Below are 12705 nucleotides of genomic sequence, written 5' to 3'. Positions count from 1 at the left end.
ATTCAATTGGTAGTTCTCCAAGTGAGTGGCTGGTTCCCCTGTTGCGGTGCGTAGCTTCCAACTTGACGGTTCAATTCTTGCTGGTGTTTTGGCAAAGGCTGGCCCAAGAATGGTTCTCGTCGCATCTGTATCAGCATGGTGCAAGGCTCGTTGTTGATGAGGCCTTTTACGAAAACACCTTTGTCATGTCGTTGGAGAATGGCAACATAAGCGTTTTTTACGGGAGCTTGCTGTGTACGAGCAGATGATTGTTCATTATTGAACTCAAACTCAAATCACCCCCAGAAACTTCGAATAAATATGTTTCAGGATCTTCTCCTGACTCAGTCAAGTTCTTCCACAATCTCTTCTGGAGTACTGACTTCTTTCCAGAACAATCTAGCTCCCTCTCCTCCAATTATAGCTTCAATTCGGTGACTTTCAAGTCTACTAGGCGCACTTTCCTCGAACACATTTTGTCTCTTATTGTCTATTTTCCACAAAACTGTATATGTCCGAAAATACTTATTTACATCCACAAGTCTATTTTTCGTCAATTTCCCTGCAATACAAAGATTGTCCACTAATCGCTCACAGATTTATTTTACAAATCCACTTTTGACACCAATTCTGACAAATAATGAATTAATTGTCTTAAACAAATTTATTTCCAACAATATTTCAATAGCCACTAACTGATTTATTTATTACAACACATAGCAACTAACGATTAATTTATTTCTACTATTTGAATTTCTTGTTTAGCCGCTCGATTGACTTTCTGAACTGCCCTCTAGGGAAGTTCAGCCCGGGAAGACGGGCTTATATCGATAAAGGTGTTTTCGAGAATTCTGTAGTCGGTTCAGTACTAGAATAGTCTCATTGGTAGTAATATTTAAAAGAAGAATGACATTAGAATTATTATTGACACATACGGTATTAAATAAGATATTTTCAAGTAGATGATCTGGAAATGACTTATTAATGAACGATTTGTATAAAATGTTAGGAATAGTTTTATGAAAGGAAGAATCAGAAATATTGGGAATTTGACTCTACATTTGTTTAACCAATTTTATTTTCGTCGACTCTTTATGATACGAATAATAATTCGTCTATTTTTCAAATAATTCTTGCATATCTGCTTTCTTCCTATTGAGAAGATTCAACCTATAATTTCTCTTCATTCATCTCCCGTTGAATCCAGGGTCCTGAAAATAATGGACTGCAATAATTACAAATGGATACAATATCAAAATATCCAATTGAGCTTTCGTCGATATCATTCATACCATTCGGTAGGTATTTATTTACACAATCCTATTTTTTGGATACACTTTTCGCGGGACTCTTGAGAGTTTTGATATACATAAAATCTTTTTCAATAAAACAATTCCTCCGCTAAGTTTATCAAATACTTTCGTAGCTGGAATGTACTAGAGGTATGAGATAATATAAAAAAAATCAATCAATCTATCTGAAGAATGTGCATGAAATGAAGAGACCAAATTTCTATTATCACCTTGTTTAATCTTGATGTTAATTCACATCTAATTTATTTCGTCTTCTTCGGTTTCAAAAAAAATCCTAGCTTCCGTGTTTCTTCACATTTCCTGCTGAACGAGGGTAGGATTTCATCTTTGATACATCTACTGATGACGTAATTCTCCAGGGTGAATATGGGTAATTCGAATGTCAAGCTTGCTAAGAACGATATGCCTATTGTCACCACTGTTAATCCCCAAGTCTCGATTAGCTGTAAAAAATCCTAGTCAAAAATCATATATAGGGTAGTGATTTCAAATAAAAATATATAATTGTCAATGCCTTCTTTGTGATATATTGAAAAATATCGAAGGAAAAGTCTGAAATTCATGAACTAAGCTGTGATAATGGTCATAATAACTATGCTAGTCAAATTCAACGGACGCCAATAGCTCTCTTCTAAGAACATTTTCACATATTCGGTTTCTTAGACCCGAAAAGTCTAGAATCGCTCAAAGTGCTTTGAAGAATGGTTACAAAATATGTCAGAGTGGTTGAAATTATCGAGGCCGTTACATGACAAATTTCGGGATGCCTTAGAAATCGAAAAATGTGCAATGAGAGCTATGAACGGTGATGAAGGTATCATTCCTAATGGCACGTTCACCTTTTGCACAATTACAAGTATGAAATAGGTGGAGAATAGGCATTACTCATAAGGAACAAAGCGCGTGTTTGTATTTCTAGACTAGTCTTTCTCAAAGTGGGCGATAACGCCACCCTGGAGGCCTATAGGGGGGCAGTAAAGGGCACAGAGAAGATTGGAGGACGTTGAAGCGGTTTAGGGGGGCGATGGCCAATTTAAAAATGTTTTGTTGCTTTTAACACAAACTTTACCGCTCCTTTACGCTTAACGCTCGTTTCCTCGTGTGACGCCATCTAGGGGACTAGACCGTAACTATTTCCTGTCCGATAGTTGTCAAACTGTTCAATCGATGGCAGTAAGCTTCAATGCGAAGCGAGAAGTTTCTAGTCTCCATTCTCGAAAGTGCTAGGCCCGCCCGCTGCCTCATATAAAAGCGCGCGCGCCATTCAGCCAGTAACGTCATTCAACGATATTACGAAAACAAGTGAATTTAGTTAGCAACTAGCTAGGTAAAGTGCTGTATGTGAGGTGGTGAATACTGTGAGTGGTGTCATTAGCAAGTTTTCAATACTCGATTCTTTACTTCGGTATTTTTGAAGACAAAATTATGTCGGAAGCAAAATAGAAGGAACGGCAGTATAACGTGGAATATGTAAAATATGGATTTATTAAAAATCCCACAAATCCATCTTCGCCTATGTGCCTTCTTTGTCAAAAAACATTTTCGAATGAAGCGATGAAACCCTCAATCAGATAAAAAAGACAAAAGTGTGTAATAATAACTGTGTAATAACTACTGTGCTCCATAAATCAGCGGCAAATATTATCCGAAAATTCCTTTGAGCAATAGTTCCGTGCAAAGACGAATTGATGAGATGGCTGAAAGCATTGAAGAGTCTTTGTTCAATCATCTGAAGACTTCTAAATTCTCAATTCAGTTAGATGAGTGCACGTGTGCATTGTTGTTGTCATACGTGAGGTTTATTAAAAATGAGAAAATATATCAAGAACTACTATTTGCCAGAAATTTAGAGCCAGATTCAAAAGGAGAAACCATATATGATATACTGGAAAAATTTTGTGATGAGAAAGAAATTCCACTGAAGAATATTATATCAGCTGCTACGGATGACGTTCCGGCTATGATAGGACGTCACAAAGGCTCCATAACGTAGTTGAAAAATAAAATTCCAGATGTACTCGCTGTATATTGCGTCATTCAAAGGCAACATTTGGTAGCGAAAAATTTGAGTGAGCGCCTCTCTCAATCACTGCAATATATCATCAAATCAATAAAATCCGAAACAGCTCTTTAAATGGCAGATTATTTAATCAGATTTGTGCTGCTAATGATGAAGACTTCAACCGATTGCTATTTCACACAGAAGTGCGTTGGTTATCAACTCGACTCGAATTTATAGTCTATTTGACCCTGTAATAGACTTCTTGAAAAACAAAGACAAAGAATAGCACGACAACCTCATCACTTCAAAGAATGATGTTGCGTACTTGACAGACCTGTATAAATTATTCAAAGATGTCAATCTTCAACTTCAAGGTGGCGACTTGAATTTGATTAAAATAAAAAATGGCATTGCTGCTTTTGTAGCGCCAAATTACTCTTATACAAGAATAATATCGGCAGACGTGAGTTTCGCAATTTCCCTAACTTGTCAGCAGTATCCTTCAACAACGACGACTTGCTTGTTCACTGCCAACATTTGAAGAACCTCCACAGTGATTTTGCAGAACGATTCCAGGACATTTTAAAATTAAAAATACCGGACTGGGTGTTGGATCCTTTTTCAAATGTCAACACAGCAGGATCACGCGAGCTGCAAGAAGAACTCATAGAACCGATAACGAACGAGGAAATAAAAATAAAATTCAAAAATGGATACCAAGAATTTTGGCTACAAAAGCCAATCCCGCAACTGTACCCTGGATTGTGATTTATCGTTCAACCATTGTATACAGGGTGTCCCTGGACTTCCTCTTTTCCTCTCGGGAATGTATAGATGGGGTCAAAATATCACCAGTACTTCATATAACTTTTTTTCCTAAAATCCTTCGTTACCAAGTAACGGGCCCTCGAAGTTACAAAATGAAAAATGTTTTTCTCAGATAACTTTTCAAGTGAATATTCAAAATCATCCAAATTTTGGTAATTGACTAAACAAATGAATTCCTTCGATGAGCTTTCATGCAGGAGTCAGTTGTTTTGCTACAAAGTCAGGAACGGACTACCCCCGATGGTCCACACCCCAAAACTTTGAAATGACAGATATTTTTCAATATTTTTCAACAAATTAAGGTTACTTGGACAATTTTATGAATAAAAGTACTCGTGTGGAAAGTCGATCGGAGCAACGAGTCTTGATAAAAATGTAGTTTCACTCGACGACATCAAACCCGCTCGTCCACCATTATTTGAAATGAATAATTATCAAAGCAGAAATAATAATGATAACGTTAATTCAACAACATTTATCCTGAGATGTCTACCATTATTCGAAAATATTAGTTTTTAAGGAAAATGGAAATGATAGGTAAAATGTTCATAACGAATTTTTATAATGCAAACACGTTTAACTAACGAAACTCAAGAGCCTCAAGAGCAAACAGAAATGAAAAATCCGCTACAGAAACTGCTCGATATGACCACCTTCTCTCTCTATACATTTTCTTAGTCTGCGAAGACACCCTCTCTGTACTTGAAATAGCATTCCAGGGTCGTTTCGTATGGCTTCACAATGTAATGTTATTCTATTCAACAATGCATCTCTTGTTTGAATAGGTGTAGCGTAAACAAGGCTTTTTAGATGCCCCCACAGAAAGAAATCCAATGGATTTAAATCCGGAGACCGCGATGGCCATGAATATGGCCCACCTCTACCAATCCATCTATTGTGGAAAATATGGTTCAGATGGTGACGCACAATCAAACTAAAATGAGGAGTAGCGCCATCATGCATAAACCACATATCTCTTCGGGTTTGCAATGGAACATGTTCCAAAAGTCCATTCAAATCGTTCTGAATGAACTCCAAATAACGTTCTCCATTCAATCGGTCCTGTAGAACGAATGGTCCTATAAGATGGTTTCCTATGATACCAGCCCAAACATTCACGTTGAATTTCCGTTGGTGTTTGGTTTGCAATATCCCATGGGGATTTTCTTCGGCCCATATATGGAGATTATGAGAGTTGATAACTCCATCTCTACTGAAACCTGCTTCATCAGTGAATAAAACTCGATTAATAAAAGTCATATCCTCTCTTTGCCTATCCATGAACCAATTGGCATATTCCAGTCGTGCTGGAAAATCTTGAGGTGTCATGGCATGTACCTTCTGGATGTGAAATGGGTGGAGCAGTTGTTCCCTAATTATTCTATGAATAGTGGACTTGGATGTATGGAACTGTTCTGATAGATTTCTGATGCTCATTGAAGGATCATCAGCGACGGCTTCCAAAATATTTTCCTCCAATACAACGGTACGTACCGTCCTAGGAGCGCCCTCACCACCTCGTTTTGGCAAAACTGTACCTACAATAATATCGAAATAAAACAACGTGCTCAAATTAATTATCAATTTATTATATACCTGTCTCCCTCAAGCTGCGATCGACACGCTCGAATGTTTCTCTTGACGGTACCGTTCGATTGGGAAAATGCTCGGAATACAGACGACGAGCTTCTGCAGCATTACAAAATGCTCGTCCATAAAATACATGCATATCTGCATATTCATTGAATGTAAACTGTTCGGCCATATCAAAAAAATTCAAAATATCCTATAGAATATTGACAATACAATGATAGTCATATGACAACGCACCACTCAACAAAACCAAATCGCATTCCAGTTTCTCATTTTTTATCAAAACTTTCTAAAAGGTTTTTTTGTCAACATCTGTGAAAGAAATGGAACATAATTATTCCCTGGATATTTTTCACCTGATCATGTGCAGCCGTTTTTGTAGTTCATTCGTTTGCTTTTTATTAGTATAGTAAATATTTTTTCCGATGTGCGTTTTTTCAGCTAAATTTAGATTCGTGTTAAAGAATTTCTCCCATAAAATTATAATTATCAGTGAAACTCCTCAACAGTTTAGCTGTGAAGAAGAATTTGAAACATTCGAATGTTGAGTTTCATGAGATTCAGATAACTGATCAACACGAAACGTGATTATTCCACACGTATTATGTACATACAAAATATGGAATGGATTCGATATTTCATAGTAGAGTAGCTTGTTAGTTTAAAAACACCACGAATCTACAGAACTTGATATTTCTTTTGAAAAAATATCTGCTATCACAATTGTGACTTAAACTTCCATATAGGTACTGTACTTTTTGTTTACGACTTCATTTTAGCATACTTTGTATTATTCCTGTTATAAATGTTGTTGAATTAACGTTATCATTATTATTTCTGCTTTGATAATTATTCATTTCAAATAATGGTGGACGAGCGGGTTTGATGTCGTCGAGTAGAACTACATTTTTATCAAGACTCGTTGCTCCGATCGACTTTCCACACGAGTACTTTTATTCATAAAATTGTCCAAGTAACCTTATTTTGTTGAAAAATATTGAAAAATATCTGTCATTTCAAAGTTTTGGGGTGTGGACCATCGGGGGTGGTCCGTTCCTGACTTTGTAGCAAAACAACTGACTCCTGATTGAAAGCTCATCGAAGGAATTCATTTGTTTAGTCAATTACCAAAATTTGGATGATTTTAAATATTCACTTGAAAAGTTATCAAAGAAAAACATTTTTCATTTTGTAACTTCGAGGGCCCGTAACTTGGTTACGAAGACTTTTAGGAAAAAAAGTTATATGAAGTACTGGTGATATTTTGACCCCATCTATACATTCCCGAGAGGAAAAGAGGAAGTCCAGGGACACCCTGTATAGAAAGGTTCAACGATTTTTGATAACATTCCCATCATCGTATTTGTGTGAACGTGGATTTAGTACTGTGGCAACGTTGCTCACTAAAAAGATAAATCGGTTGCAGATTTTACCGAACGCGGTGACTTACGGCTGTTTTTGAGTAAATTCGAGCCTGAAAACTTGTTAAAAATCATAAAATTCATCCTTCACATTAGATTAGTTTTATAATTAAAATTTAAATATTTGTTTTAATAACATGAATAAAAGTTTTCCTAATATTACAAAATGGTGTTTTCGTTACCCTCATCAGAAAGTCTCAGTTATTTTTACATTTACTTATTAAAATAATGACTGCGATTGTGATTCTTAAAATGTAGTAAAGTAAAAAAATTGGGAGGTGCTAGAAAGTAATTAATTCTCGAAGAGAGCGGTATACAAAATACATTTGAGAACCTCTGTTCTAGACTCTCCAATTGGGTTCAATCAAAACTTCAGGCCTTCTCGTTACAAAATTATATGAATAATCTTGTTGTATCGTTGATATACCCTCCATGTGCGCAATAAACAGCTGTGGAGCTTCCAATATCATTGTTCCGAAATCAAACGAGGAAATGGATCTATTAGAAACAAAAATTTATAGGATGATATACCCAGAAACACATGAGAAACCGTTAGGAAGAGACCTCTGAGAAAAAAAATCATTAATGGTTCATCATAAACCGGCTGCTTAGTCGCATGACATCTTCCCTGTACATTATAGCCGGTTGGACAACAAAACAGGTAGTGTGGTAAGAAAATAACTAAAACTCGTATTTTCTGTGAGACAAATAATACGAGTCTCATGGTCAAACGTCAAATATCTGAGTCATTTGAAACCTCTCCTGCACATTTCAGCCGCTTGGACAACACTAGCTTGCTCAGTTGGGCTACAATCCACAGCTTTTCTTCGTGTCGGACCGTATAAAGTCGGAAAAGTGGTAGGCGTGAAGTCAATGTAATAATGTTTTGACGCGGAATTACAGTTTTTCAAAAATATATATGTCTGACAAAAACCGTAGGAATTGATAGGTATGTATTGAGTTACTTACCTGATCATATATCGAAAAATGTACCACAGTCTTCAATGATGCCACCTTCACCAGTATTATCATGAAATGAAATATGTACATGCAATATGTCAGTTTCGACAATACTTGGAAGCTCGGAAGGGACAAGAACTTGTCGATAACTCCTGAAAAAGTCAAGCAAATATAAATGTACGAAAAATAATTCAAGCGCAAAGTATCTTGTTCTTAGAGTTACCTATCATTTATATAGGAATGTTGGATATAATCTCCAAAAATTTAAACTACGGAGATTCATCCTTTATTTACGTTTCGTAATCATCTGCGCTTCCTTATCTACTATATTAGAAAAATGAATGTTGCTTTCAGCTACATCCCTGATTACATTTTTCTCAATATCGTACCTCTCTTTACTCAAGGGGATAATGGAAAATCTATGGACAAAAATGTTTAGACCTGCCGTTTTTTGTTGTGGATAATAGTGTAAGCTATCAAAGATATCAGCTCTGATAGCAGGATCTGTTTTTAAGTGTTGAAATAATGTCCTCTACCTTTGATTTTTTTTCTGTCAAAAATACATTCTCTACATATACAAGTCCGTGGAAAGGAATCTAACTCCTCCCTTGCTTGCAGTTCAACGACCGTTTCTACTGACAGCATGAAGGCAAAGCAATTGGAAATCCACTGCTCCTCTTCATAGCTAATCTGTTCAAGAGGAGATATGAACTGGAAGCAAAATATGAGTTAGATCATTTTTCACGGACTTGGTTTCGACAATATATTTGCGAACTTTGATACAATGAAATCAAGGGTTGAGGGCTCTATTTCAACTCTTAACAACAGATCCTCGAATATTGAGTTTGCATATCCGTTCAAAACATCTGTTTGACAACTAACTATTTTCCGTTAACCAGCTGTCGTTCTCCTACGAACGGCAACCCACAAAAGTTAAAACTTGTGCGAGCTGAGGATTGAAGGTGAACTGGGACAAAATTATATCGGTCAGACTAAGCGAGCCATTGAAAACCGTTTCAAAAGTACGGATACCAGCAAAAATGTGTGTCGCTCAACAAGCTTTGAAGAACGGCATAGAGCCTTGACGGAGGCTCCATTTCAAACGATCATTGTTCAATTACATGAAACACTCTGTTGAAATTAGCTGGGAATTTTACCAGAACATATCCCAAATCTTCCTATTCGAGGGCATTGATGCGTGTCAGGAAGTAATAGGTGAAAGAGTACCTTATTAGATACGATTAGATACTAGGTATGTTCAAAAAATTAGATGAATTTATTTTTTTTTGAAAAATACAACAGCATTATTTCCAATTTTCGAAGCAGTTCTGATTTGCACTTTTTGGTATCTCCTTAAGCTCTCTCGGTTTCTTCTTTCTCAGCCTCGCAAAACGCCGTCTTTCCATGAGAACAGTCGCAGGACGACAAATCTGGTGAATATGGTGGCTAATGAATAATCATGATGTTGTTGTTGGCCAACGAGTGAGCAGGTGCATTATCGTGATGCAAAAGCCATGGATTGTTTTCATACAATGCCGGACGTTTTCTTCGTATCCCTTCTCGCAAGCGGCACATAACTTCAAGATTAAGACCATGTGGCAAGAACTGCTGATGTACTACGCCACGGTGATCAAACTTGCAGTGCTTTTTGGTCATGGCTCTCGTGGCCTCTTCCATTAGGACGATTGAACTTTGGTTTCGATGTCATGATTTGTCACCAGTTATGAGCCTTTCAGCGATAATGTCATCCAACAGATTCTGATCAATGCTCATGTGACGGTTTTTTTGGGAAAAATTCAACAATTTTCAAACGAAATTCATTACCAAAACCCCAAAATTTCCGAAAAAATTGCCAACCGATATGCCGCCGACATCCTCAGGAACTTCTCTTATAGTGATTCGACTATTTCCCATAACAATTTTCTTCACTTTCTCAGCACTTTCTTCAGTTGTTGATTTGCTCGGGTGTTCAGGGCTAGCGTCGTCATTCACATCTTTTCGACCTTCTGTGAATAGTTTGTACCATTTGTAAACATTTTTCTGACTCAGAGTACAATCATCATATGCCACTGACAACATTTCAAGTATTTTTGAGCACTTGATTTCATTTTCTATACAAAATTTGATACAAATCAGTAGGTAGAATTTTTTGAGTTTCTTTTTCCTACTGAAGACGTCAACTTGGTTGGTGTATTGCAGTTTTGGTGTTTCGAAAAAGTGCCTGATTAAAAAAATTTGAGAGGTATCAAACCCAGTTACCAACGATTTTTGAATTGTCTAACATCCGTTTTGATATCAATCATTACTTGCCTTTCTCAGTATACTGAATATAGAACACCAGTAGGGAAGTAGGGAGATGAATCATTGAATATATTATTTTATTATTATTATTGATTTATGCTGTTTCAAGAGTACCATGTGGCTACATTCAGTTGTTCGTAATCGAAACAAATAGAAATATTTTGAATGATCTGCGATAAGTTGTGAAATCGATTCGTCAGAATTCGCACAACGCACGAACGATCCAAACACATGGATCGGTAAGGGACCGCGTCCACTTGGCCCGTATCGTTCGTCAGTTTTCGTCCAACTAGGTGCAAATTGCGAACCGATGCCGTTCTGCTGGGATTTGAACGCAACCTAGTGCGAAAATGAGGAAAGTGTTGGTCATCGTCAATTTGAAGATCATGCCACAAATGAGAAAATTTATAGAACTTCTTTCTTTCTGCGTAAATGGGATCCACTCCCATTTTACGCATTCGTCGATATTGCCTGTTCCTGATACGACGATAAATTAAAGGGGGATTCGTTAGGTCGTTTTAGGAAAAAAGTTTTCATGAACATATGTCCGAAGTTGCTTTGTTTCTGAGACAGGGGGCGTACAGTTTTTATAAACTATCATGACTATCCCTAAACCGATTTGGTTGAAATTCGCTACAGTTATTTGAAGTGATAAGGTGCCCATTTAGCCATAACTACATTGAAATTATTAGGTCCAGTGGAGCCTCAGTGTTCACCGCAGCCAACAATATTGGGGAAAATTAGTATGCCACTGACTTGTTGTAGTAGTTTTATATTTTTTTGGATTATTCAACTGAAAATGAAACTTTTTCTATTGTGTTTTCTCCATATATAGATTCGTTTTCCAGAAAAAACATTGAAGCCACTTTGCATTTCATGAACACCTGATTTGGAGACAAGCTGACAGTAATAGGGTTGCCATATCGGTTGTCTCTTAGCAGTGATTTCATCACCGAATAATTTCAATAACATTTTACTAACCGTTTTTTTTAACTTCACTCTCTACCTCAGAAACGAAGCAACTCCAGACATATGTTCATAGAAACTTTTTTTCTTGAAACCATCGTTAGGAAACACTCTGTAGTTTTATATCTCATAAATTTCGTACCTCCATTCTGGGTGAAACACATCAGGATGATAGAACAAATTCCTAGAGACCAAATCGATCTGTTTACTGCATTATACACAGCATTCAAAACAGCAGTCTCATCGCTCAGTGCTGACGAAATAAACATACACATTGCTAATATAGATATCGTTGCACTCCAAACGGCGAATGATTGAACCTGAAAAAAAAAAAATATATATATATATATATATATATATATATATATATCGATTTAATTCGTGAGGTTGCAGTCAATAGTGAGTATCATTCAGAATTTTCCCACTTGACATTATCAGCCAAAATTTTTATCAACTGTCATTTATTAATGTTTTTCTATCTGTTTTTGAACCATTTTATATTTTATTCTCACGTTAGGAAGTTCTCCATATTTATATATTTTTTACAAGAAATATAATCTTATTATTGTAGTTGTCCTGACGAAGGTGTGAAATATACCAAAAGCTTGACATATAATAAAGAGTTTTCTTTGTAACAGCCCAGCTATTGACTGCAGCCTCACGAATTAAATCGATTTATAGTTAATCCAGTCACTAATTATTCTGTTATATATATATATATATATATATATATATATATATATATATATCCAATTTCAAATAAACAAAAATCCAATTTAGTATACAAAATTTCTTGTAATTTTGTATACCAAATTGGCCCGAGAGTTTCCGAATCGAAACTGATAACGAAGGGTTTAAAAAAAACAAAAAAAAAAAGAAAGAAGAGAGAAGAAAGAACTCGTCCAAAGGAATTCGTGGTGTTGATTCCATCTTGAGTTTTATAAAAAGAAAGAAACCTTATTAAATCTAAGGTTAGTGTTTTATTGACTAAAATCAATTCATTCTCCGCCAATATGTAACTTTTAGGTTTCTTTATGGAGATGAATTTATACGTGTAATATGAGGCGTTTCTTATTAATAAATTGAGGAAAGAGGTGGCCGTTGCAATAAATATTTCCCTCAACGGATACACGGGGTGCCACTGATTATTTTTCAAGGCTCCATAAACAGTTGTTTAGGAAGTGCAATTGTAATATTTTCTTTTCTTTAGCGTGAGAAACCCACAAAGATATAATTTTTTGGATAAAAATGTCCCCAGATACAGGAACCCTCAAGTTTTGTTTTCCCATTTAGTTATTAAAGTGTTAAATGTTGTTAACAAAACAGGCCTGTTCGTTAATTG

The 12705-nt window shown here is 36.1% G+C and overlaps 1 protein-coding gene across 1 annotated transcript in view; it reads right to left on the bottom strand.

The window, feature by feature from the left end:
* Positions 1-1075: 1075 nt before the first annotated feature.
* Positions 1076-12705, bottom strand: part of LOC111510390 (nose resistant to fluoxetine protein 6-like) — a 30337-nt gene continuing 18707 nt past the window's right edge. Inside the window, exons 10-13 of the mRNA XM_074179839.1 lie at positions 11506-11683; positions 8106-8248; positions 1502-1735; positions 1076-1190 (exon numbers count right to left, since the gene is read on the bottom strand). Coding sequence (XP_074035940.1) covers positions 1535-1735; positions 8106-8248; positions 11506-11683 — 522 coding nt within the window. The 3' untranslated portion in view covers positions 1076-1190; positions 1502-1534. The remainder of the gene's footprint in view (positions 1191-1501; positions 1736-8105; positions 8249-11505; positions 11684-12705) is intronic.

Source organism: Leptinotarsa decemlineata, unplaced genomic scaffold, assembly GCF_025532065.1.
Source record: "Leptinotarsa decemlineata unplaced genomic scaffold, Ldec_3_MD MMD2_tig00026282_RagTag_RagTag, whole genome shotgun sequence".
Classification (NCBI taxonomy): Eukaryota; Metazoa; Arthropoda; class Insecta; order Coleoptera; family Chrysomelidae; genus Leptinotarsa; species Leptinotarsa decemlineata.
Note: the sequence above shows the minus strand (reverse complement) of the source record. Positions and strands in the feature narration are given on the sequence as shown.